The sequence below is a fragment of the Choloepus didactylus genome, chromosome 15 (assembly GCF_015220235.1).
Source record: "Choloepus didactylus isolate mChoDid1 chromosome 15, mChoDid1.pri, whole genome shotgun sequence".
Lineage (NCBI taxonomy): Eukaryota > Metazoa > Chordata > Mammalia > Pilosa > Megalonychidae > Choloepus > Choloepus didactylus.
In genome coordinates, this window is record NC_051321.1 from 85,650,159 (window position 1) to 85,673,912 (window position 23,754).

A 23,754-nucleotide genomic window follows, 5' to 3' on the forward strand; every position below is an offset into this window, starting at 1 on the left:
CCAGCATCTGTGGCCCCCACCCACCTGATACCAGTAGCACTCCCCTCCTCAGCTGTGAGAACTAAACATTTCTCCAAGCACTGCCAAATGTCTCCTGGGTGGCAAAATCTATCACAGATGAGCAGCACCACAACAGAGTACAGTAGTTAAGAGCTAAGGCTGGAGTGTGAGGCACCTAGATTCAAATCCTGCTTCACCACCTGAACATGTTACTTACAGAGTTCTCCATCTGTAAAACAGGAACATTTATGGAGTCTAGCTAACAGGGTTGTTTTGAGAATTAATTAGCTAAAATGGACTGCTTAGCACTGTGCTTGGCACAGAGTAAAGTGCTCAATAATAAGCACCACCACAGTCTCCACCACAGATAACCAAATAAGGTGTTCCCGCAAACAAAGAGGAGCTATCTCCAAGGCAGCCTTGCAGCCAGGTTAAGTCGGGAAGGAGGCATGGCCAAGCCTGGAATGGATGACAGTTTGCCAGGGAATTGCAGCTGGAGTGGTCTGCAACTTAAGCAATGTTCATGAACAGCAGGAATGGAGGAAGGAAAAGAGGTAAAGGGAAACACGAATCAACTCCGAGAAAAGCAGCTGTGTCCAGGGCCATGCTCCCCAAGGGGGATCAACATTCCACTCCCAGTGGAAGCTATCTCACCTGTTCATCTCTGAGCTGGGCTTTCCAGGACTCGGGCTGATTAGACCAACAGCAAGGGTTACCTCAATATATATCACTTTGGAATTTAATTGAAAATATTCCATATTTTGTTATGCTGGAAATACTTCTTGGTGCAGAAAATATCGTCATATTGTACGCTTCATGTAATCAAAGAGCACTGAGGCAACACCACCCAGCTTACTAAAAACTTCTTTCATGCTATAAAGAATAATTGCTCAGCCAGCAGAGAATCTAACTGCCTCATGCAGTTAATCATTACCTGTCATTACAATATCAATAAATCATGGACAAGTACCTTTCAGTACCAGTATCAACACTCAACTACGGAGAAAGATCACTGGCTCAGTGTACGTGCAATTGCCATGTAGCTATCGTGGTGCCAACAGTATACTCTCTGCCTCATGAGGATAGTGTAGATCTATTTAGTGTTTCCAACCCAGCTTACTGCTTGTTTATACAGGCTACACAATGAAACAGTATGTAAATTTAAAAAGCAGATCTAACATTCTGTTTTTACTTACTTATTACTTTTATTTTACTTTATATTATTTTTATCCTACTTCATTTTTTTAATCCTATTTTTTATACTACAAAAGTCCTTCCAGTGTCAAACAGGAGATCTTACATGTAGGTACGTTAGGAGCTTACCCAAAAAGAATAGCAAATATATTTTTAATGAATAGAAAAATAAGAAGAGTAAATGTAAATTATTTAGCAGAAATCATAAATCAAGAGATATGTCAAATTGTATAAACAAAATAAGATTAAAAAAAAACAGAGCTAGTTGATAAAGAGATATAAATTATGGGAGATTTGATCATGGAATTATTGCCACCCCTCTAGCAGAAAAGATTTCTGAATAATGAGACCAATGCCACACAACATTTAAAAGGAATGGCTTCCACTGCTATTTAACTCAAATAAATAAATTAAAGGTTGGAGTTATAAAACTTGAATTACCTAGCACAATTTAATTATGAGAATACAGGAGAAATACTACTAAATGGATTTTTCACTTGTAGGTACCTACAGCTTCCACCTTCCTTCTCTTACACACACTTAAATATAACCAGACAATGTTTCACAAAATAATTACTCCAACAATCTTAGTGATCTAGTGTACGGAAGGCTGGACTAGGACTGATCCTCCATAACTCAGAAAGTCTATAAAGCAGGGTGCCTGGTTCCAGTTGAAGCAATTAGGCCTCTGAGATATGGCACTATTTAAAATCAATCATGACTGCTACAGCTCCAACAAACACCCCAACCTAAAAGCACACATTAACCCAATCAGGGAGGAAAATTCCGTATGTGTCATACAAATCTCAAAGTCACAATTCGCCTGTTTTAATATTTTAGTGACTTTGATTAGCTCTGACTCCTACATTCCTCATGAATTAAATTAAGTTGAGCTGTAAAGTAATGCAGACCTTATTGATTCCAGAGACTGTGAGTCACTAAGTGAACAAGTCCAAAAAGGTTAAATTTCCACTGAACTCCAAATCAGAGGTTCGAAAGCTAGAGAGATAAAGACATTAGCTGTAGTCTTATGAAACATTCAAGGCTGCTTTCATTTGATTTAGGAGTTTGCTACAGGCTCTTTATGGCAAATATAACAAGGACACTTCAAAATTTTTAAGCTTTGAAGAAAGACCCAGAAAACAGATTAGCCAGGAAGAATTGCAAATCAGAAGCTAAGAAGCAGTATTTTTATATACATTCAGAAATTCGCTTTGGCATTACCACAGCAAAAGGCCATAGTGGAAGGCTACAAGCCTTACTGATCAAAGAAATTTGTCCTGTGATTTGAAACAGTGCTTACCATAACCTGTTGCCTTGGGTCAGTGATTCCCAAATTGCTCTAAAGAACACAAGTGTTACATGAAATGTGTATAGAGATTCTGGTGGGGAAAAAAATGGACAGAGAAAAAAGAAAAAAAAAAAATCCTCGAACAATACTTTCGTTCTGAAATTGTTCATACATATAAAAAAAACCTTAAGTATGTTTGATACAGTTATTACTGTAGTGAGGTAAGCTGCCCGTGTAGTATGCCATGCCCCAGGAGACAAGGAAGACCACAAGATAACCACTTACTCGTGAACACATCGATGCTCAAGTGACGCACAAACATACAACCACTGCGTGTTTCTTACGTTACTTAAGGATAGACGATTTACTCTTTTTTTTGCCTAATAATTTCACCATATTACATTTCAACTTTAATCACATACTAAAGATATGAATCACACCTTAACAATTCCCCTAGCCATGAATGTATATACGAAAAATGACTTAAGTAAAAGAAAAAAAAGTCATTTCTTTTGTTCTTAAATACAAGTTTGTGCTGCTTTTTCTGAGTTTGTACTGATGATCTGTCATATTTTTTAAGTTTTTCATGGTCACATGAGTTTAAAAAAAATGCTGTTTTAGTTATACAGAGGTACAAAGCACATGACTCAATTTTTGGCATGATGAATTATGTTGTACCTGTTTTTAAAATGTAAAAACTATACATAACTCAGAAGAAAAAGATGATTTAGGCATAATAATTTGTTCCACTTAATTTGTATCCTTCAAACCTCAACGTGAACTTTCTAAAAGTAACTTTTTAAAATTAAATAGCACATAAACAAGAAAGTAAATTCACTGCAGATAGATTTAAAGATCCTCATTTACAGGAAAAGAGGCTTTAAACAGCCATTCTTCAACCAGTCACAGGACAACAGCTGATGTGACAATACATACTCAGTATTTTAATAACAATAGTGAAAGCAAAATATGCACCATTTCTAAGTTGCAATAAAAAATTATTTTGTATGTCTGATCTGAGGTATAGACTGCATGCTGTATTGATTAAAAAAAAAAAAAAAGTGGCTTCCAAAGAGGAATATATTACTAACCTAGTCATAACAAAACCTTTCTACTTTAAAGTATAAATTTTTCAGTTTTTAATTTTTCAGTATCCTCTTATTCCTCTACTGCCGTCTCTTGCCCTTTTAGCAGCCACCAATGCAACGGCAACAACAAACTCATTTAGCTATTTATGGAAGCCTTTATGGACAAACCAACAGAAGGAGGAAATAAGATGCTTATTCATTTCCATCTTTTCAACTCCAGATATAAAACTAAAATGGACAGGGAGATGAAATAGTCACTGAAACCCTTAGTGTTTGCTTACTCTTTTATTTCTAGGTTTCCTTTCAATGACTAATTTATTTGCTGAAAAAGTTGGCTATACAAATCCATTTTAGAATTTAAAGCTCTTTAAATTGAATAGTTTAATGCTTACATTTATGGTGAAATCTACATTTAAGGAGTAGAATAAAATGTGTTGTTTAATGAATAACCAAGAAGCAGACACTCGTTTTTTAACTACCCCACAAATCAAAAGATAGAAGCCAGCATCCCGAAACAGAAGCGACCTCTTCAACATACCCTCTCCCTTCTTCAATCATAGGACTTTTCAATTCAGTGGCTCTGAAGTCCTATGTAAATTTCACAAGTTAATTCACTGAGAATGAAAAGAAACAGTGCCACAGGTGTCTTAATACGGGACTTTTTAAAATATCTATAAAACACACTACTAGAGAACCTTTTCTAATATATAGGACATTTTGATAAATTTCCTGTGAAAAATGCCAGCAATAAGTGTATTGATTCCTTTAGAATATAAATTATAGACAAGTGCTTGAATTTAATTCCATGGAACACCACACAAGAGGGCCATAAAACACAGATTATTTGTTCCTAGCACTTCCAACAGCTGGTGGTAAGGAAGACCAACACTAGGCACTCCAGATGCAAAAAGTGCTTAAGCACTGCTATTTCAACCCAGTAGCCCCTAAACATATAATCGTAAATTACAAATTAATGGATTGATCTCTGTGATCTTTGCTTGGCTCTGACAAAATAATAAAAGCTTAGGTAATAGTCCTCACCTGCACCCCAAAAAAGGATGCTCGCACGGCAGAATTCTGGGTCCTTCCTTGGTGACTGGACAGTATGCAGGGAAGAGCCATGACATGGAGCCACATGAGTGACCGCTGATATTAACTCTGCACGTTTTAAGGTATGTGAGTTAGAAGCCTATGAGTATGTGCGTTTGAGTTATAAATCTATTAAAGAACTAACGACAGAAAGATTTTGAGAAGATAAGTAACAATGGCCCCTAAATAAACTAAACTGCAAAACATTAATCTAGACATGATGTTCAATTTGAACCTGATATTCTTCCTTAGCAAAGCAAGTCACTCAGAGCTCAATGTGACATTTAAGTAAAGAATTTCCAAATTTGGTTACTAAATGATGTTTAAGAAACTTTCATAAAGAAGCACTCCTACTCCAGAATATGGTCACAGATAACGAAAAGCAAGGTTAATTCATTTATAATTTAAAACCTAAACAAATAATTGTTTCCCTTGCACTACACAGCTCCCTTCTCTTCCTCCAATCCCACCCATGTATATGTCTAACAGTAGGTGGAGAAACGGGTTTACTTCATGTCAGTATTCATTAGCTTCTCACTAACCAATGGAAGCCTGGGAGGTGCTGTTCCCATGGACCATGACTTGGTCAAGTTCTACACTAATATCTTTGGAGATCTGATGGACAGGAAAAGTCTTAACTGAATTTAAAACATCTAAGGTCTTTTGTTAAGCACACTGCTAATGACAGAAGAGCAGTCACAGGGAGAAGCACCTTTGAATCTCTATATATGCTTTATACAAATAGAGTTCTTTAAATCTCTAACATTGGAATTGCTGCTCAAATGATACATCAGTTTGATGGGGTATTATGCAACTATTAAGACTAAAAACTTTAAAACTATATAACATGAAAAGGTTTTATAATAATCATAAAATATTTTAAATACACATTTATATCTAGCCATAACTATAAAATTATGTGTGTGTATATGTATGTATGTGTAGAGAGAGAAAATTTTTGAACATAATAGGAAATGAAGCTTTAGTAGAATTATGGGGGCTCCTCCAAACCTTCATAGGTTTGTGAAGAAAATAAAAATCTGAAGGTCAAACAAGCAATGATTCCTCTCTCTAAAGAACTGTAAAACTATCATCAGCACCTCAGTTATCACCTCATATTTATGACCTACATTAAAGATATCAAAATTTGCTATATATTACCACTGGGCAAGGTCATCAGCTAAAGGGGAAACAAGGTCCTGTCTGGGTATTCTGATTAAGAAGAGAGAAAAAAATGATGACTTTACCTCATAGCAAGATGACAGAGGCATTTTGACCAATGGCATGTTTTACTGCCATTTCAAGGTATCACATTTAATAGTTCTTACCAAAATTAACCACTGTATCCAATTTAAGCCATGAAAATTACAAAATGCCCATGGACCATTTAGGTTATGTTCTCATAACTCTAGTGACAAAGAGTATATCTGTTTGGTCAACCTTTCATTGCATTAGAAATTACATCTCTGTAAGAGTGAGAGACATTTAGATTCAAGGATACTCTGAGGATAGCTTTCCTTATTCAATTTCCTGACATAGCCATAAAGTTTCCATTACTTACTTTACGCCTGCCTTTAAACACTATATGGTTGAAAGCTTGATGAAGAGACCTGAAAGTACTGGTACAATACCAGATGTAGAATCAGCTCGGAGTCTATCAATGCAATCATAAAAATTACCCTCCCAGGTAGCTTTTCTGCAAAAACTATCTTATCCTAAAATCTGTAAGGAAATACAAAGGATCCAGAAGAGCCAAACATATCTTGGGAGAAAAAGGAAAAAAAAAAAAACAAAGTTGAAGGACCCATACTTCCTAATTACTACAAAGCTACAATCATCAAGACTGTGTTACTAGCATAAGGATAAACATAGATCAATGCAATAGAATTCAGAGGCCAGAAATAAAACCTCACATTCACAATCAATTGGTTTTTGACAAGAATACCAAGAAAATTCAACATAGAATTGTCTTTTAAACAACTGGGGCTGGGACAACTGGATCCACATCAAAAAAAATGAAACTGGACCCCTATATCCCATCATGTACAAAAATTAACTCAAAATAGATCATGGACCTAAGTGTAAGGGCTAAAACTATAAAAAACTTAGAAGAAAGCATAGTTTTAAATCTCTGTAACCTTGGAATAAGCATTGATTTCCTAGACACAGTAGCAAAAGCACAAGAGACAAATGAAAAAAGATAAACTGGACTTCATCAAAATTTCAAACTATGCGCTGCAAACAATACCATCAAGAAAGTGAAAAGACTACCCTCAGAATGGAAAAAATATTTGCAAATCATGTATCTGATAAGGAATGTGAATCCATAAGACATCTTGCAACTCAACAATAAAAGACAAAGATAAACAAGCCAAAGGATTTGAATAGACATTTCTCTAAAGAAGATACACAAACGGTCAAGAAATACATGGAAAAATACTCAACATCATTAGCGACTAGGAAAATGCAAATGAAAACCACGAGATACTACTTCACACCCACTAGGATGGCTATAACCAAAAAGACACACAATAATAAGTGTTGGCCGGAGTATGGAGAAATTGGAACCCTTGTACACTGCTGGTGGGATTGTAAAATGGTACAGCCACTTTGGAAAACAGTTGGTAATTTCTCAAAATATTAAACAGTTACTATATGACCAGCATTCCACCCCTAGGTATATATCCAAGAGAATTGAAAACATATGTCTACACAAAAACCTGTACACACATGTTGATAGCAGTATTATTCACAATAGCCAAAAAGTAGAAACAGCCCAAATGTCCATCAACCAATGAACGGATAAACAACATGCAGTATAACCATATGTTCCGGTTTGCTGAAGCTGCTGAAATGCAATATACCAGAAATGGATTGGCTTTTGTAAAGGGGATTTATTAGCTTACAAATTTACAGTTCTAAGACCAAAAAAGTGTCCAAACTAAGGCATAAACAAGAGGATACCTTCAATGAAGAAAGACCAATGGCATCCGGAACACCTCTGTCAGCTGGGAAGGCACGTGGCTGGCATCTGCTAGTCCTGTGCTCCCGGGTTGCTCTGCTTTCAGCTTCTGATTTCAGTGACTTTAAGTGTCTGGGGGTTCTCACTCAGCTTCTCTGGGGCAAACTCGGTTTCATCTCTCAGCTTAGCATCTCCAAATGTCTCTCTGTCTGCATCTCCAAGCATCTAGGTCTGTGTCAGCTCTGAGCTCAGTCTCTCTCCCTGAGCTCTCTTAAGGCTTCCAGTAAACTAATTGAAACACACCTTGAATGGGTGGGTCACATCTCCATGGAATTCATCTAATCAAAGGTCCCACCCACAATAAGTCTGCCCCCACAAGACTGGATTAAAAGAGCATGGTTTTTCTGGAGTACATAATAGATTCAAACCAGCACACCATACAATGGAATTTTATTCAGCCATAAAAAGTATTGCTTCATGCTACAACATACCTTGAAAGCAGTATGCTAAGTGAAAGAAGCCAGTACATTTAACATGCTATTTGTGTAATAAATATACTCCCTGTAACCATTTCTTCTCTACACGCTTTACACCCAAATACCACGTCTTCTATAACATTTACCCAGTGCCCCAAATACAACCCTTTTGCCCTTCCATGACACTCAACTCTTATATTAAGAGTATGCCCTCCACTCTGCCTAATTATTAGTCATCTATGGATATGTCCAGTGCCCCTGCTTTCTGAGAATAAGGCATTTTCAATCAATTCCATATCTTTCATAGCGCAGGCTTGTTCAGTTTTCTTTAGGGAACAAGAATCAAAGTATAGTGAAAAGAAAACAGGCTCTGGAGTCTAATACTTTGTGTATTCAATGAATAGTTACTGCTTACTGATTTTGTGTAGGACCGCACTGAGATCAAATCTAGATTCTCCCTTATATTTGTATAATATTGGTATTAAGTTACTTAATGTCTCTGAACCTTATTAATTTTTCCTCTCTAAACTGAGTGTGCTACCTACACTTACAAACGTGTTTGAGAATTAAATGAGATAATAAATATATTCCCTTTAGTACAATTATGCCCTTCACAAATATTATTTCCTTTTCTTCCTTCCTCAAAAGCAGCTGAAAAATTTCTTTAGGTCTTGGGAAAATGCAGTATACAGCAGATATACCCAGGAGATAAATGATCTCAAACATTTTGCAAGTTAAATTTCAAATTTATAATTTAGATTATAAGACCCAAGATTTATTGTTAAAATTATCTAGAGCCTGAGAATGTCATTTAAATGGGAGAACTCTCATACCCCTCACTTATACTACTATAGCTGATAGGAAATTACTTAATCCTGACCCAAATTTCTTTTCCAAAGGAACTGAATATCTTTTAGGTGCAGTTTCTTAGGAAACAAAGTTAACAAATATAGCAGGCCTTTACTCTGTACAAAATGTGGCACGGGGTGCTTTCATGTTATCACCTTTTAAACATCCTGAGGCGGGCACAGAGATGCAGGATTTCCACACTGCCAGTGAGAACCAGGCACCAGCACTACCCTGTAGGAACATAAACTGGCATACAGATTAAAGGCCGCGAAATCAGCAGAGCCTTTGATCAATAATTATATTCCTAGGAATCTATTCTAAAGAAATAATTGATGATACCAAAGACCCAGGCACCAAGATGTTCACTGTAAAATAACAATTAAAAATCCATATTGAATTTGCAAAGACGGGTGGAACTACATTTCCTAAAAATGTGCATTTTTACATTTCTAGAAATGCAAATTTAAATTTATATTTTTTTCTAGAAGTTCAAATTTACATTAAATTTGCATTTTCTAGAAATGTAAATTTACACTTACATTTTTCCATTTCTACATTTTCTAGAAATTGATTATTTCTGAGTAGAAAAATCATGGGTGGCGTTGTCCTGCTTTTCTGTATTTTTTCAAGTTTTCTGCAATTCAGATATTATGTAATTATGAAAAAGTTTTATTTTTAAGTGTCAAAAACAAACTGATTTCAGAATTGAAAAAGTAACAACAAATGTGATGATCACTCTAGAATTTTAAAAGTTGATTTCAGATACATTAATTGGAGTCTTAAAATATGCCTGTAAGGTACATAGCAGCTATTTTGTTCATGTAACAAATGGAGACCCCATGGCTCTGAGATCATGTAACTCACCCAAGGCCATACAGAGTTGAGACCAAGAACCCATACCTGGGGCAGCAGGTAGGACGGGAGGGACTGTACAGCATTCATTCCCAAGCCCAAGCCCAGGCTCCTGTCTCTATCTGTGGTTCTCAAAATTTGGTTCCTGAACCACCAGGTGTGGCATCACCTGAGAGCTAGTTAGAAATATGAAGTCTCAGGTCCCACTCCAGACCTACTGAGTCAGAAACTCAGGGGGACTGTTTTAGCAAGCCTGCAGGGGTGTCAGGTGCACATTAACTCAGCGGAAACACTGCTGGGCACCATGCTGCCTCACAAACACTTTGTGAGATCATTTAGACAAAAAGGGAGGGGGCGTGTTATTTTTACCACTATCAATTGCATTTTCACATTGTCAGGTTCTTCCAAATTATAGGAACCATTAGCTAAAAAGATTCACAGTAATTTTAATGTTTGATTCCTGACAATGTAATTAACCAACCACTCTCTTTTTGAATTACCTCCTGCGGTTCTGATGATAACAATGGAACATCACTGGCTAAAAGCGCTCGGAGGAGGGGAAGAATATTATAAATGGGTGTGTCATGCACATGGGCAGGGAGTGGGGGCAGGAATCAGAAGCAATAATTTTATTAAATTGAATCATTACTTCTAGAAAATAGTCTCCTGACTTTGGTAACCCTGAAAACCAGTGGCTGCCTGATCTCCTGTTGTAATCAAGTCCATATATATTTACTGAGCACTCGCTGTAGGTCAGGTACTGCACTAGGTACTAGAGGAGACACCAAAGCCAAGTAAGATACTGTCTTTGCCCCAAGAAACTTGTAACTTACTAGATGATGTCAACATTTCATGAATTTAACAAGGTAAAGAGCAGGAGTGGCACAAGATAAATAAAAAACTGTCATGGACATTTAAAGACAGGTGAAATCTCATTTTGGAGGGGACAGATAGGAATATGTGAGCCTGGGGAGACAGGACTTCAACAGAGAAAAGAGAAAAGAGAGGGGCATCTCCAGTTCCAACCTACAGAGGAAATGGGGCAGCAGGTAGGACGGGAGGGACTGTACAGCATGCCTGCATGCAATGGTGGGATGAACACTGATAGGTTAGGCTGCCCTGCCACTGGCAAACTATGTCACCTCGGCTGAGAAATTCCATCTCCGAATCTCATCAGATTCGTATGTGCAACAGGAAAAATAATAATCATCTGATTTACTTCACAGAGTTATAGTAACAAAGGAGACAGACTATACAACACCATTATGTAAAATATAAAGTACTACATGTAAAATATAAAGTATTACATAGATTGTGAGGGATAAAAGACCAGAGAGGGAAAGGTCCCAACAAAAAGAAACGGCATAAGATATGTTCAGAGCTCAATAATTATTCCCTATTAGGTAATCCACATTGGTTAACAGTGAAAATATTTCAATTCAAAATCACTTTCAGTTTCTGGAATTAATAAATGAGGCCTTATTAAGATGACTAAAATTACCTAAGAGCAGAAGAACTGCACTGTAAATATTTTTAAAAACAGACTGTTTATGAAAGTATCTTTTTTTTTTTTTTTTTGGCTTATTAGCAAAAGTATAGTGCCATTTCTTGGCACAGCCATTCTGGTAAATAGCTTGGCAGTCATCCCCTAAAACTAAAAATATACTTACCATATGACTCAGCAATTGTACACTTGGGCATTTATCTCAGAGAAATAAAAACCCATGTTCATGCAAAAACCTGTACACAAAAGTTCATTGCAGCTTTAGTTGTACTAGCCAAAAACTGGAAACAACCAAAATGTCCTTCAGTGGGTGACTGGTTAAACAGACCGAGGTCCATCCGTACCATAGAATACTACTCAGCAGTGAAAAGGAGGAACTAATGATGAATGCAACAATTTCAATGGACCTCAACGGAATTATGCTGAGTGACAAAAGCCAATTTGAAATAGTTACATAATGTAACCTTCTTGAAATAACAAAATTATAGAGCTGGAGAAGAGACTAGTGGTTGTTAGGAGTTGGAAAGAGGTAGGTGGGCTTCTAAGGGGTAGTACCAGTGAGTCAGGTGGAGATGGCGCAGTGCTGTATCTTGACTGTGGTGGGGGTTACAGAAGCTATGTTTATATGTGATATAACTGCACAGAACACTAGACACATACACAGACACACACACAAATAAGTACACATATAACTGGTGAAATCTAAATAAGCTGTATTGATTTCCTGGTTCACATGGACTGCAAATGCACAGGGCCTCCCTGTACATTTCTTTGTAACTTCTTGGGAACTATAATTATTTCAAAGTAAACTGTTAGAAATATACATATATATATAGCTATTTTTTTAAAATGGATGACGCTCTTTCTGCTAAAAGTACGATGAAAGTGGCATTCTTACCCGTTGCTGGTGGTATAGTATATTGCCACAATGCCCTGTGGAAAATGACTTTCCGCATGTATCCACAGCCACAAAAGTTTCTGCCCTTTGACCCAGTCCCATTTCTGGGAATCAAGTAAAAACATGTATGTGTTGTGTGTATGTGTGTAAAGATATTTCTACAGTGTTATTGAGGACAGAGTAAAACTGAATGCAACCGAGATGTTTAAGAATATGGGAACTGTTCAGTCTAAAAATTGTAATGAAATATTATGCAGTCATTGATAATGTTGACAGTGGCATGATAAAATAACAGAAAATGCATATTATAGAGAATAAAGCAAAATTCAGAATTAAGTCCTAATCATACCTACCTAAAATAGGCATCAAAAATACATCAGCAGAAATTCAAAGAAATAAAATATGAGAATTGTTACTGTGATAGTATTATGGGTATTTTTTCCAAATCTTCTTATAAAGTCATCATATTATTTTCATAGTTAAAGAAATAAATATACTTTTACCTTATCCCAGAAATCGACCAAAGCTGTAAAGTCCCATTTCTTAGAATATGCCACATTGTATTTAAGTATAGCATCCTATGGAAAAAGCATAAACAAAAACTCATCATATAGCCAAGTGTACTATCTATGAATAGCCTGTCTCCGTTATGAACTACTTATAGTAAATTTCTTAATGCTGGACAAACTTCCTCCTACCATTAACTACTCCACATTAGTGCCTATGGACATACACATTAATTTCTAATTCACTTAAGAAATACGGGATTAGAAGGGTCAAGTAATAGGGGAAAGAAAAATCATAATTACCCTAAAGCATGCATTTGTAACAGGGGTGATATCATTCCCAAAGGACAAAAATTGGATCTCGATGGATTTAAAAACTTATATATTACAATGGTTTGTGGCCCTCCAAGGGGTCATAGTACACAGAGAGGTATACAGTATATTTGTAGTATTAAAATTTCATTGGGGGGGGCGGGTGAGAGAGTTATGATTAAGGAAACAAGCTCCTGAATGGGGAGGGCTATAAGGAAAAAAACAGATTGAGAAACAATGCCCTAAAGCATAAGATGTGTCTTTGTTTCCTTTATTGGCAGCTATTTTTATAAGTTACATATAAACAGTTATCATCCCTCAGCAATTTCCAACATAAATTACTATTTAGGTAGAAGGAAAAAGTCAAAACAGTTTGCCACCTACTGGTCTGAACAGGAAGTAATATACACCCTGTCTCCACAGTGGGGAATGTATAAGACAATCCATTAGGTATGCAAAAAGACAATTACCATAATTACATTTTATCTCATTTTTTTAAATTTCTGTTTTACAATGTAGTATTATAGTGTATTAATATATCTTAACATTATATTGATAAAGTAATAAATATGTTGAGTTTATCAATAACTTTATTTTATACTGGTAATACACACTCAAAGATCTTTTTTACTGAAGGAATACACAAGGCTGAAAACCAATGTGTTAGATTATTACTAACCTTTCAAATTTCCTCATCATTGAATAGGTTTTAAAAAAACTAACACTTAGAAGTATGCCAGAAACAAAGGCAAACACTATAATGCCTCACAAATGGACTAACTACAATGCATAAATTCAGAATTGAATCTTAGAGCACAGCCAAACAGGGAAATGATTATTGTAATGGTCCCTAGATTGTAAGCTCTTGCAGCAGTCAAATCTATTCCTGAATTGTAATGGCTATCTCCAAACTCTATCAGGTTAGAGGTTGATCCCTTGGTGTACAACCTGATCAGTCTCTGGAACACTGGGTATCTGTATGACACCTGAAACTCAGAGCTAGAGCTCAGCAGGTATGAATACCAGTATTAACGCATACAGCAACTGTTAGGAAAAAAAAAAAAAAAAAAATCTGAAAAAGAGCCCAGACTTCAATTAGATATATGAATGAAGCAGATCTGGTTAAGACTGGGGCAAATCGGGCCAAAGAGTAAAGACTGAAACTTACTGTGTGTTAAAACTTCAACTTCCATGTGAGACCAAGCGAAGAAATGTTTATTTGGTATAAGTTCTATATTTTCTAAACAATATAACTTCTACAATCAGTTTGTTCAAACACCACAATTACATGGAACTTTGAATAGGAAGTGAGATATGGTAGGTCTGTATAGGTTAGAATGAAATAGCGACACATCCCAGGGTGATTGGGCAGAGAATAAAAATACACACTTGGGGCCCCCCTGAGGAGCTGGGGGAGGATGCGGGGGTGTTCGACTTCCTCTCCTGGATTGTTGCTGATGTTCTCATGGGCACTGGGGACTGACGGCTTGACATGCTGGGCCCTCTGTCTTGGGGCTTGCCCCTATGAAGCTTGTTGCTGCAGGGGAGAGGCTAGGTCTGCTTGTAACTGTGCCAAAGAGTCTCCCTCTGAGTGCTTTTTGTTGCTCAGATGTGGCCCTCTCTCTCTCTCTAAGTCACCTTGGCAGGTGATTTCACTGCCCCTCCTGCCTACGTGGGACCTGACTCCCAGGAGTGTAAATCTCCCTGGCAACGCAGGGTGTGGCTCCCAGGGATGAATCTGGACCCGGCATCGTGGGACTGAGAATATCTCCTTGACCAAAAGCGGGTTGCAAAATGAAATGAAATAAAGCTTCAGTGGCTGAGAGATTTCAAATGGAGTAGAGAGGTCACTCTGGTGGACATTCTTACGTACTACATAAATAATACTTTTTAGGTTTTGGTGTGTTGGAATGGCTAGAGGTAAATACCTGAGACTATCAAGTTCCAACCCAGTAGCCTTGACTCTTGAAGACGATTGTGTGGCAACATGGATTGCAGGGGGTGACAGTGTGATTGTGAGAACTTTGTGGACTGGACTCCCTTTGTCCAGTGTATGGATGGATGAGTGGAAAGGTGGGGACAAAGACTGGGTGAGGAGTGGGGTGGGATGGAGGGGATGTGTTGGGTGTTCTTTTTTGTTTTTATTTTTTATTCTTGTTCTGATTCTTTCTGGTATGGGGAAGATGTTCAGGGATGGATCGGGGTGATGAATGCACAGTTACATGATGGTACTGTGAACAGTTGATTGTACACCATGGATAACTGTGTGGTGTGTGAATATATCTCAATAAAACCAATTAAACAAAAAAACCAAAAAACAAAACAAACAAAAAAACCAAAACTAACACTCAGCTAAAGAGCTTCCTGAAAAATACCACATGCTATACAAATCATTTCCAAGCAACAAAGTAAAATAAGAAGAAAAGACCTAACAAATGTATGTTATTGACTAGGAACCAATTTTTTTTCTGGCAAGCCACAAAATAAGTTATCATTAGGAAATAAAATATTTTAAGTATTTTTTCCTAATCACTGGCATTTGATTTCAGAACCTCACAGAAAATATTAAAAAGCACTATCTATCAAGAGGTGAACAGATAAACAATGCTTATGCTGGAAAACTTACTACCCAGCAATAAAAAGGAACAAACTACTGAGACATTCCACTACATGAAGGAATCTCAAAAGTCTTCATTCTGAATGAAAATAGCTAGACACAATACCATACATACTACATGATTGCATTTATGTAAAATGCAAACTAATCTGTAGTGAAAGAAAGCAGATCGGTTGTTGCCTGTGGTGAGGGCAGAAAGCGAAATGGACAGCAAAGAGGCAAGAGGAATCTTTGGGATGTGACAGAAACATTCTGTATCTTGGTTGTAGGGGTAGCTTCACAGGGAGGTGTATACAAATGTCAATACTCATCAAATTATACACTTTAAAAGGATGTACTTATGTGTAGATTATTCCTCAAAGTTGTTAAGGAAAACCTTTTAAACAGCATTTCCTTCTAACTCTTTAATGGGGTTTTCTAGTTAGCATTAACACCTAATGGATATTTACTTCTACTTCAGTCTTTAAGTCTCAAGAGTAGGCTACCATGAGGTCCTCTATCATTAGAAAAACTGGATGCTATTCTGTATTCTTAGCTATCAAGTATTGAATGAGGCTTTTTTTAGTTCATAACTCATAACAAGCATAACAATTAAAGTACAAGGAAATCCATTCTGTGCAAATTATCAAACATGTCATTTATAGAAATATTACTGTTTAAATCAACTTTTGAGGACACTGCTCCTTTTTTAAACTCTTAAGGTCTCAAATCCCTCGTAATCTAACATTAAATGGCAGATAAACAGAAAAAAGATCATCATAATCAAATAGCGGGCGTTAGTGTTTTCCCTTTCCTCTCCCATAGCATTCTTTCAGCAAAGGAAACAATTACCATAAGCAGAAGAAAATCTGGATGGATTATTCTGTTCTGTTAAATCTACCATAAGCTACACAAGAAAGGAAAACTCAAACTAAAGCAATTACCTCTTCCTAAAGTAATCATGAAGTACTAAGGAACTACTAAAAAGTGAGCAGACTGTGATTTCAGAAGATTATGATTAGTCTATGTTTATGCTTTAAGAAAAAATATGAAAACTCTTTAAAAATAACCCCCGTTTATAAGGTCATAAAGACCCAAAGATGGTGTCTCTCTCAATTGGAGTCTGGGTAGTATTCTTGGGTGAACTGCTTTTGCATTTGTAAGTTTACAGTTGTGGTTTTGGAAAACAAAGGCTTAATGACAACTTGTAGGAATGAAGGCCAGTATTTTGAATATATAAAAATGGTAGAAAGATTAAGCCATCCTGAAACACACTGCAGTATGGGCATGTCAAACGCTAAGGGATCTGGATCACAAAAGTCAGTACCACTGATGGCTGCATATAGATCCCATTTTTGTGTCCAGAATACCTATCAACTGTTCATAATTAGTAACAAAAGGAGTAAATAGAAAATAAAGATTTTTTGCTTTATACAGTATTTAAAAAAATTTCTCTGAATACTATCTTGGGGTTTGGACAATGGCTAAAATGCACTTCTATGTAAAAAAGGAATACTGAATACAAATTGTGTTTTCTGTGATAATGAAAACAAATTATTTGATGCTTCGTTATGCTTAAAAGGGGAACAAATCAAATTGATATAACTGTATGAAGCACTACAACTATAAGGAGTTTATTTTCAGTTTTAGGTTTGTACATATGTAATTAACATTATATTAAAAATAAGCAAACCCTGGCAGACACTGAAAATTTTTTTTCCATCTCAGAGAAGTTCTTTAAAAGGAGAAACATTACAAGATTGAGAAACACTGTCTCTAAGTAATCAAACCTTTAAAATACATTATGGTACAACAAATTAATGTTTTTGGTAGAAAGTAAAAAAACAAAAAAACAGAGGCTACAGAAAGATACAGAAAGTTCAAAAATAACTTGTAAGTATAGGTGGAAAACATTATGAAACTCAAGAAACTATATACAGCAAACTGAATCTCTCAAAGAAAATGACATCCATTTTCAATGAAGTACAGAAAACTATTATAATTATAAAAACTTTAAAAGTTTATGTGGCTACAGTGAGAAAAAGAAAAAGATGGTCATTTTGTGTTTTAGATATTTTTTTTTAGATATTTGTATTTTAGATATTTCAAAAATAATCTAATGGTTGCCTAATGATCTTAAATGAAATCTAAAAAAATAAATTATTGCCAAAATATAAGATTAATACATAAATTATTAAACTGCTAGAAGCTAAATTCAAATAATGAAAAACAGAATGCTTAATGTATACTTTAATCATTAGGAAACTCAGCTTCCCTTTGGGCAAATACTGCTGTATCCTGAAGACATAATTCTCTCCTCATTTACTTTTAAAGACATTTCAGAAACATGATAATTTTAAAACAAAAATAAAAGAGAAGCTTGGACTGAAGGAAATTGGTGTGTTTGGCTTCAGGCAAGCCATTTACAACTCTCAATTCTTCTCATTTCCTAGTGATGGTGCGGAAACCAGGAATGTCTCTAAGGAGGAAGCAAACACTTTGAATTTAAGTAATGCTGTTACCTGAGTCTATTAAGAGCAAAACATGTCTTTAGGGAAGGAACACAGGCTCCACCTATAAGAACTACGTGTAAGAAATAAGAATGGCATAGAGAACATACCTTCAGGTTTTGGGGTCGTGTGAATTTGTTGAGAAGTGCAGTCTGAATGAGCTCCCACCGGCTCCCTGCAGTTCGCTCACCATTCTTTGTTGGGGGGAGGGGGAAGAGAGAAAATCATTTCCAAGTTCTTTTGCATCACAGAATCAGAAGTCAAAGAAGCAAGTACTAAATCATCCTTCAGAGACAAAAAGATTTCGGTTTCATTCTTACCTCATCTTCCACAGGGTACAAGTTTTGTTCTGAACAAGGCATTTTAACATGCTTGTTGTCCCACAGATCTTTATAATGTGTTGGAAAAGGTTTAGGAACTTCCCCTGCTTGTAAAAGATCTATCTGAAATAGAGGGTAGACAAGAACATCTTATGTGCATAAAAATTAGGTGTATCTCCCATACAATGATCCAAAGAAAGTAGCCAATGCAAATGCTATATAGTAGAGGCTGGCTCCTGAGCAAGAAATCTCAGCAGTCCTCTCTAGCTGTTCCCACTCCTCACCTCATTTAATGAATTTCCAAGTCACATGAACACCCCATCCAGGCCCCAGACCCTCATCATCTCTTGCCTGAAGTACTGCCAACATCCTCCTATTCCTCTCCCTACCAACTGTTCCCAGATACTCCCATTCCCCTTAGCACCCATCTCCCCACTTGGGAACATCTTTCTGAAGTATTCTCAGTCTTCCAATCCTTGAATGGTTCCCCTGTGCCTGTACAAATGCTGGATCTTTCAGACTCTAATGCCAAAGGACACTCCCAGTTTTGTTTATTTGTTTTTACCATACTCTCTTACCCAAACACTATCTGTTCTACACAAGCCAGCAGATTTATATCTTAAATAGAGCAAATTCACATTCTTACCTACATGCCTTTCTACATACTACTGTCTTGTTTTTTCACTACCAATTCTACCAATTACCAACTACTCCTTTATCTAGTTAAGCACCTATTCTGACTCTCACAGCTCAGCTCAATTTTTATTTCCTCTAAGAAGTCTTTAGAAACTTTTTTATAGTCAATGAGTTTACTCCTTCCTGTTTTATTAGATCATTATTGTATATAGTACACTTGTTTTTCCTTCTCCCACTGGACTCAAAACTTCTCAAGAATAACCACATTAACTTTGCATTCTGAGTATTTAGGACAGTGTCTGGCATATATGTTTTTATATGTATACATGTGTATATATGCATATGTAAATACACACACACAAGCCACTTATAATAAACATTACATAAATGTTTGAGAAAGGAGGTATTTTAAAACATACAAGTTCTCATTTTGCCTATTCTGTACATTTTACATAAATGGACTATACAACATGTGGCCTTTTGTGTCTGGCTTCTTTCACTTAGCATAGTTTTCAAGGTTCTCCCATATTGTAGCACATATTGGTACTAAATAATCACATAAATATAAAAATTCAACTGTAATAAGCTATGAATGAGAGGTACATGGTGTTATGAAAACATATTCTAGATGGATTTAACTTATTTGGTGATCTTAGGAAAGTCTTGCTTAAGGAAGTGGTAATTGACCTGAGCTCCAAGGGATAAAACAGAAAATAGGAAAAGGGGGAGAGGAAGATTATTCCTCAGAAAGAGAAGAGCTTGTGACCGTGAAATAGGCAGCTTCATAAAAATACCTGCAAATGAAGAGAAATAAATTTGTAAAGTCAGCTATATATGAGAGACCACTGAAACCATAAGGTTGGATGAGACAACCCAGAAAAACCCAGAGAAGAAAAGAGGACCTATGAAAATCAAGCCTTGAGAAGCTCTAACAACACTTAATGGCCACATATAGAAGAGCCCAAAAGGAACGTAAGTAGTGACTAAGGAGACAGAAAGAAAACTAGAATTATACGGTATCATGGTAGCCAAAGGATGACAATATTCTAAGAAGGAAAGAATGGTCAAAAGTCAAATGTGACAGAGTCATCAATTTATTCTAAGTATTTTCCCCTTTACAGAACCCAAAGGTGGTTCTGTAAAGATATTTCATGTAATCTTAGGTGACCGAACAAGTACTGGTTGAGTTTCACATAGAAGGGAACACAAATATAAGAATATGCTTTACATATGGCTGCATGTATATGTGTTTATATATAATCAGGCACTGGCTGTCACGACCATGCAACTTCAGATTGCCTTACATTTCTAAAGCTGAATATAAGCTTTATTTTGCTATATTTGCTACTTCAAATACCTGGCATCTTAGAAATGTTAAGTAACTAAGGACTGCTTATTAAGTAACTGTTAGTCACATATCATATTACTAAATTCAGGGGGAAAAACAAACTAGAAGAATATATATGAAATTGTTTAAACTCTGGGAATGGCACTAAAAAGGGATTTGGGCATTCTGAGTTAAATACTTTTACATAACAATTGCTTTTATTTTACAATGATCCTGCATTACATTTGCAATAAAATAAAGATATTTTACAAAGATTTAGAAAATTCATAGATCATTGGATATATAACAAATAAGCAGCACAGAGTTTAAATAAGGATAGCATAGGATGCTTTGGGTTTTCTTTGTGGGGGTTAGGAGAGGAAGGAGGAAAAATTAACAAACTACCCTAACAATCTTTTCTTCACATCTGCACTATTAACAGCTTCTTTAACTTTAAATGAATTATCAATCCTTCTTTCCACTTATCCTCCATATTTAACAATTCATCGTGTCCTATCAATTTTACTTCAAGACAATGCAACCACTTGTTTAATTTTTTTTATTCCCACGGTTATTACCATACCTCAGTGATTTTCAAAAATAGCAGAACTTTTTCCTATTAAGAAATCTGACACAAAATCATTACATTTACATCAGATAAAAGCTATTTTTATAAATATAATTTTACAGTAACTTTTACGTATTCTAACAATAAATGACGAGACTTTTAAGAAATACAAAACTTGAAATTGGAGTTTACAGATGACAGCTAAAGCTTACATCAATCCACCACTGAAAGTACATCTCCATTGAAATATTTGCAGATGGTAACAGTTTTCTAACTATTATCTGATGTATGAGGATATTCTTCAGTTAAACAACAGTGGCAGGAGAATCTTGATGCTACAGTCTGCACAAAAGTGAGTACTCTCTTGGCAAACCTGCTGGAATTTCACATTAAATTGTGTTTGTTAGCTCTTTTAGAGTTTTCATAGTTTAAAAATGTCATTTAGAAAAGAAATGCAAGTCAAGCTTCAATAGAAGCCCCGAAGCATCTCCAGGCAACACAATTTGATAATTACTAGCCTCACTTATTATTCTCATCAATCTCTTACATGACCTCTCCCTGATCACAATGCATGCTCACTTCAATTTTCTGGACATCCAGCTGTCTGGTTAAGCTGGCTACAACACAACTATTGCCTGCACTGGCAATTCAGTGTTCTATGATACCTACAGGCTCAAGCCCAGTTCCTGGCCCCTGGAGCCCTCTACAAGAAGGGCCCAATATACTTTTCAAGACTTCTCTCCCACCATTCCCCTTGTAAATTCTAAACTCGAGCAAAACAAATGCTTTCCATTTCTAAAACAATTATTTTTTGGCCGCAAAGCCTTTTCTTATAAAGCCTATGTATCTGTTTGAAATTCTCTTGCCTTACTAACTCCACCTCGGAAATTTCTGCTTTTTTAGAGCTCAGCTTAAACCCCACACCCTGATCAATGCCTCTCCTGCTCTAAGCATGCCAGAGAATTCTGATCTTCAAAATATTTAATGACCTCTAGACTAAGCTGCATGATTAAAGGGATCATGCCTCAATTTTTTAAGTATTCCCTGTGAAATCTAACCCAGAGACTAATAAATGAGACAGATATTTAAAACAATCCAGCAAGTGATGGAAATGTTCTAAATGAACTATGATGATGGCTGCATAATTCAGTAAATTTACTAAAAATCCACTGAATTGTGCACTTAAAACAGGTGAATTTTAAATACTTCAATAAAGTAGTTTTAAAATAGAATCCAAGTTTTCTTAAAGTATCAAAAAATTCCATTTCATCATCAGCTGACAGTGATTCATCTTGCTGATTTGTCCAGTACTGTACTAAGTAAGCTATCTTTCTACTTTTCTCTTGTGTAGACTTCTCAGTACTTTATGTACGCAGAAAGGAGAACTGTTTGTGCCTTGATCTGCTTTTCACCTTAATGAATATCGCCCTACATCAGGACCCCACAGTTTTTTCTGCTTACAGGTGAGAGGTAACACCTACCCGGACAGTTACTGTGTGATTGGTAGATGGTCTCAAGAGAGGCAGGCGGACCCCACACTGAGGCATTCTTCGCATCTCCTCAATGGGAGTGCCAAGCCATTTCTTATCTGGAGAGAGGTGAGGTGGAATGTACTTAGGGATCTTCCTTTCTGTTCTCTGATGTCTTGTTTCACAACGTTCTTTTCTAAGGTCGAGACAAATGTAGTCACTCACAAATTACTTACTGTTCAAATTCCCTCAGATATCCAAGTACAAAACTTACCCAGAACTTTATTGTTAAGTATGCCAAGCTTGTACTCTCTCCTCAGTTCTTTTATGTTTACAGTCAATAGTAAATTCCAAGAGCTTATTTTCACCAGTCTGTAGAAGGAATTTCCAAACACGTGTATATGGACAGCACCAAATGAGTCATGGCTCACGGTATTGACTGCAAATACTGACCTGTCTCAGGACTCTATTTTGTAATTTTACATCAAGTGAACTTTCTGTTGCATGGTAGAAAATTAACAATCAAGGAAATCATGATCCTGAGAGTGGGCTTTAAGATTCCATATGGGTGTGACTGTGTAACTGTAAAAACCTTGTGACTGACACTCCCTTTATCCAGTGTATGGACAGATGAGTAAGAAAATAAAGAGAAAAAAATAAATAAATAATAGAGAGGGATAAGGGGTATGGAATATTTTGGGTGTTCTTTTTAATTTTTATGACTTTTTTTGGAGTAATGAAGATGTTCAAAAAATTGTGTTGATGAATGCACAACTATATGATGATACTGTGAACCACTGATTGTATACTTTGGATGATTATCTGGTATGTGAATAATCTCAATAAAATTTCATTAAAAAAAAAGATTCTGTATGGGATAATGGCAAAAACATAAGCTTATTGTAATGTGACAGACTTGGATTAGAATCCCAACATTAGCAGTCACAAGTTAATGATTTCAATAAATTATTTAATTCAAGTATCAGTCTTCTCGTTTGTGAAGTAGGTACAATACCAGCTATCTGGCAAGATTGTCAAAACACTGAAAAACTGTAGTAGACAATGGCCTTGGGAAATATCTGGCCTATGGTAGCTACTATCAACCCCAATATTTTCATGTTCTGATAATTCTCATAAATTTCAGAAGGAAATTCATAAAACTAAAAATATGATTTCTAATACATATTTTACTTCTTGTTTTCAGTTTCTGGCCTTTTTAGAACTTAAATATTTGAATCTAGGCTAAAATTTAGCATGAATAGTTAACAAGAAATACAACTATTTTCTTGTTTCACAATTTAAACCAT

At 36.0% G+C, this 23,754-nt stretch overlaps 1 protein-coding gene across 5 annotated transcripts in view; it reads right to left on the reverse strand.

The window, feature by feature from the left end:
• Window positions 1-23,754, reverse strand: part of PARG (poly(ADP-ribose) glycohydrolase) — a 152,704-nt gene that overhangs the window by 115,022 nt on the left and 13,928 nt on the right. For all 5 annotated transcript variants that reach the window (XM_037804875.1, XM_037804879.1, XM_037804876.1 and 2 more), the window contains 4 exons: window positions 22,460-22,643; window positions 18,448-18,570; window positions 18,238-18,321; window positions 12,707-12,781 (listed from right to left, as the gene is read on the reverse strand). In XM_037804875.1, the coding sequence (XP_037660803.1) occupies window positions 12,707-12,781; window positions 18,238-18,321; window positions 18,448-18,570; window positions 22,460-22,643 (466 nt within the window). The remainder of the gene's footprint in view (window positions 1-12,706; window positions 12,782-18,237; window positions 18,322-18,447; window positions 18,571-22,459; window positions 22,644-23,754) is intronic.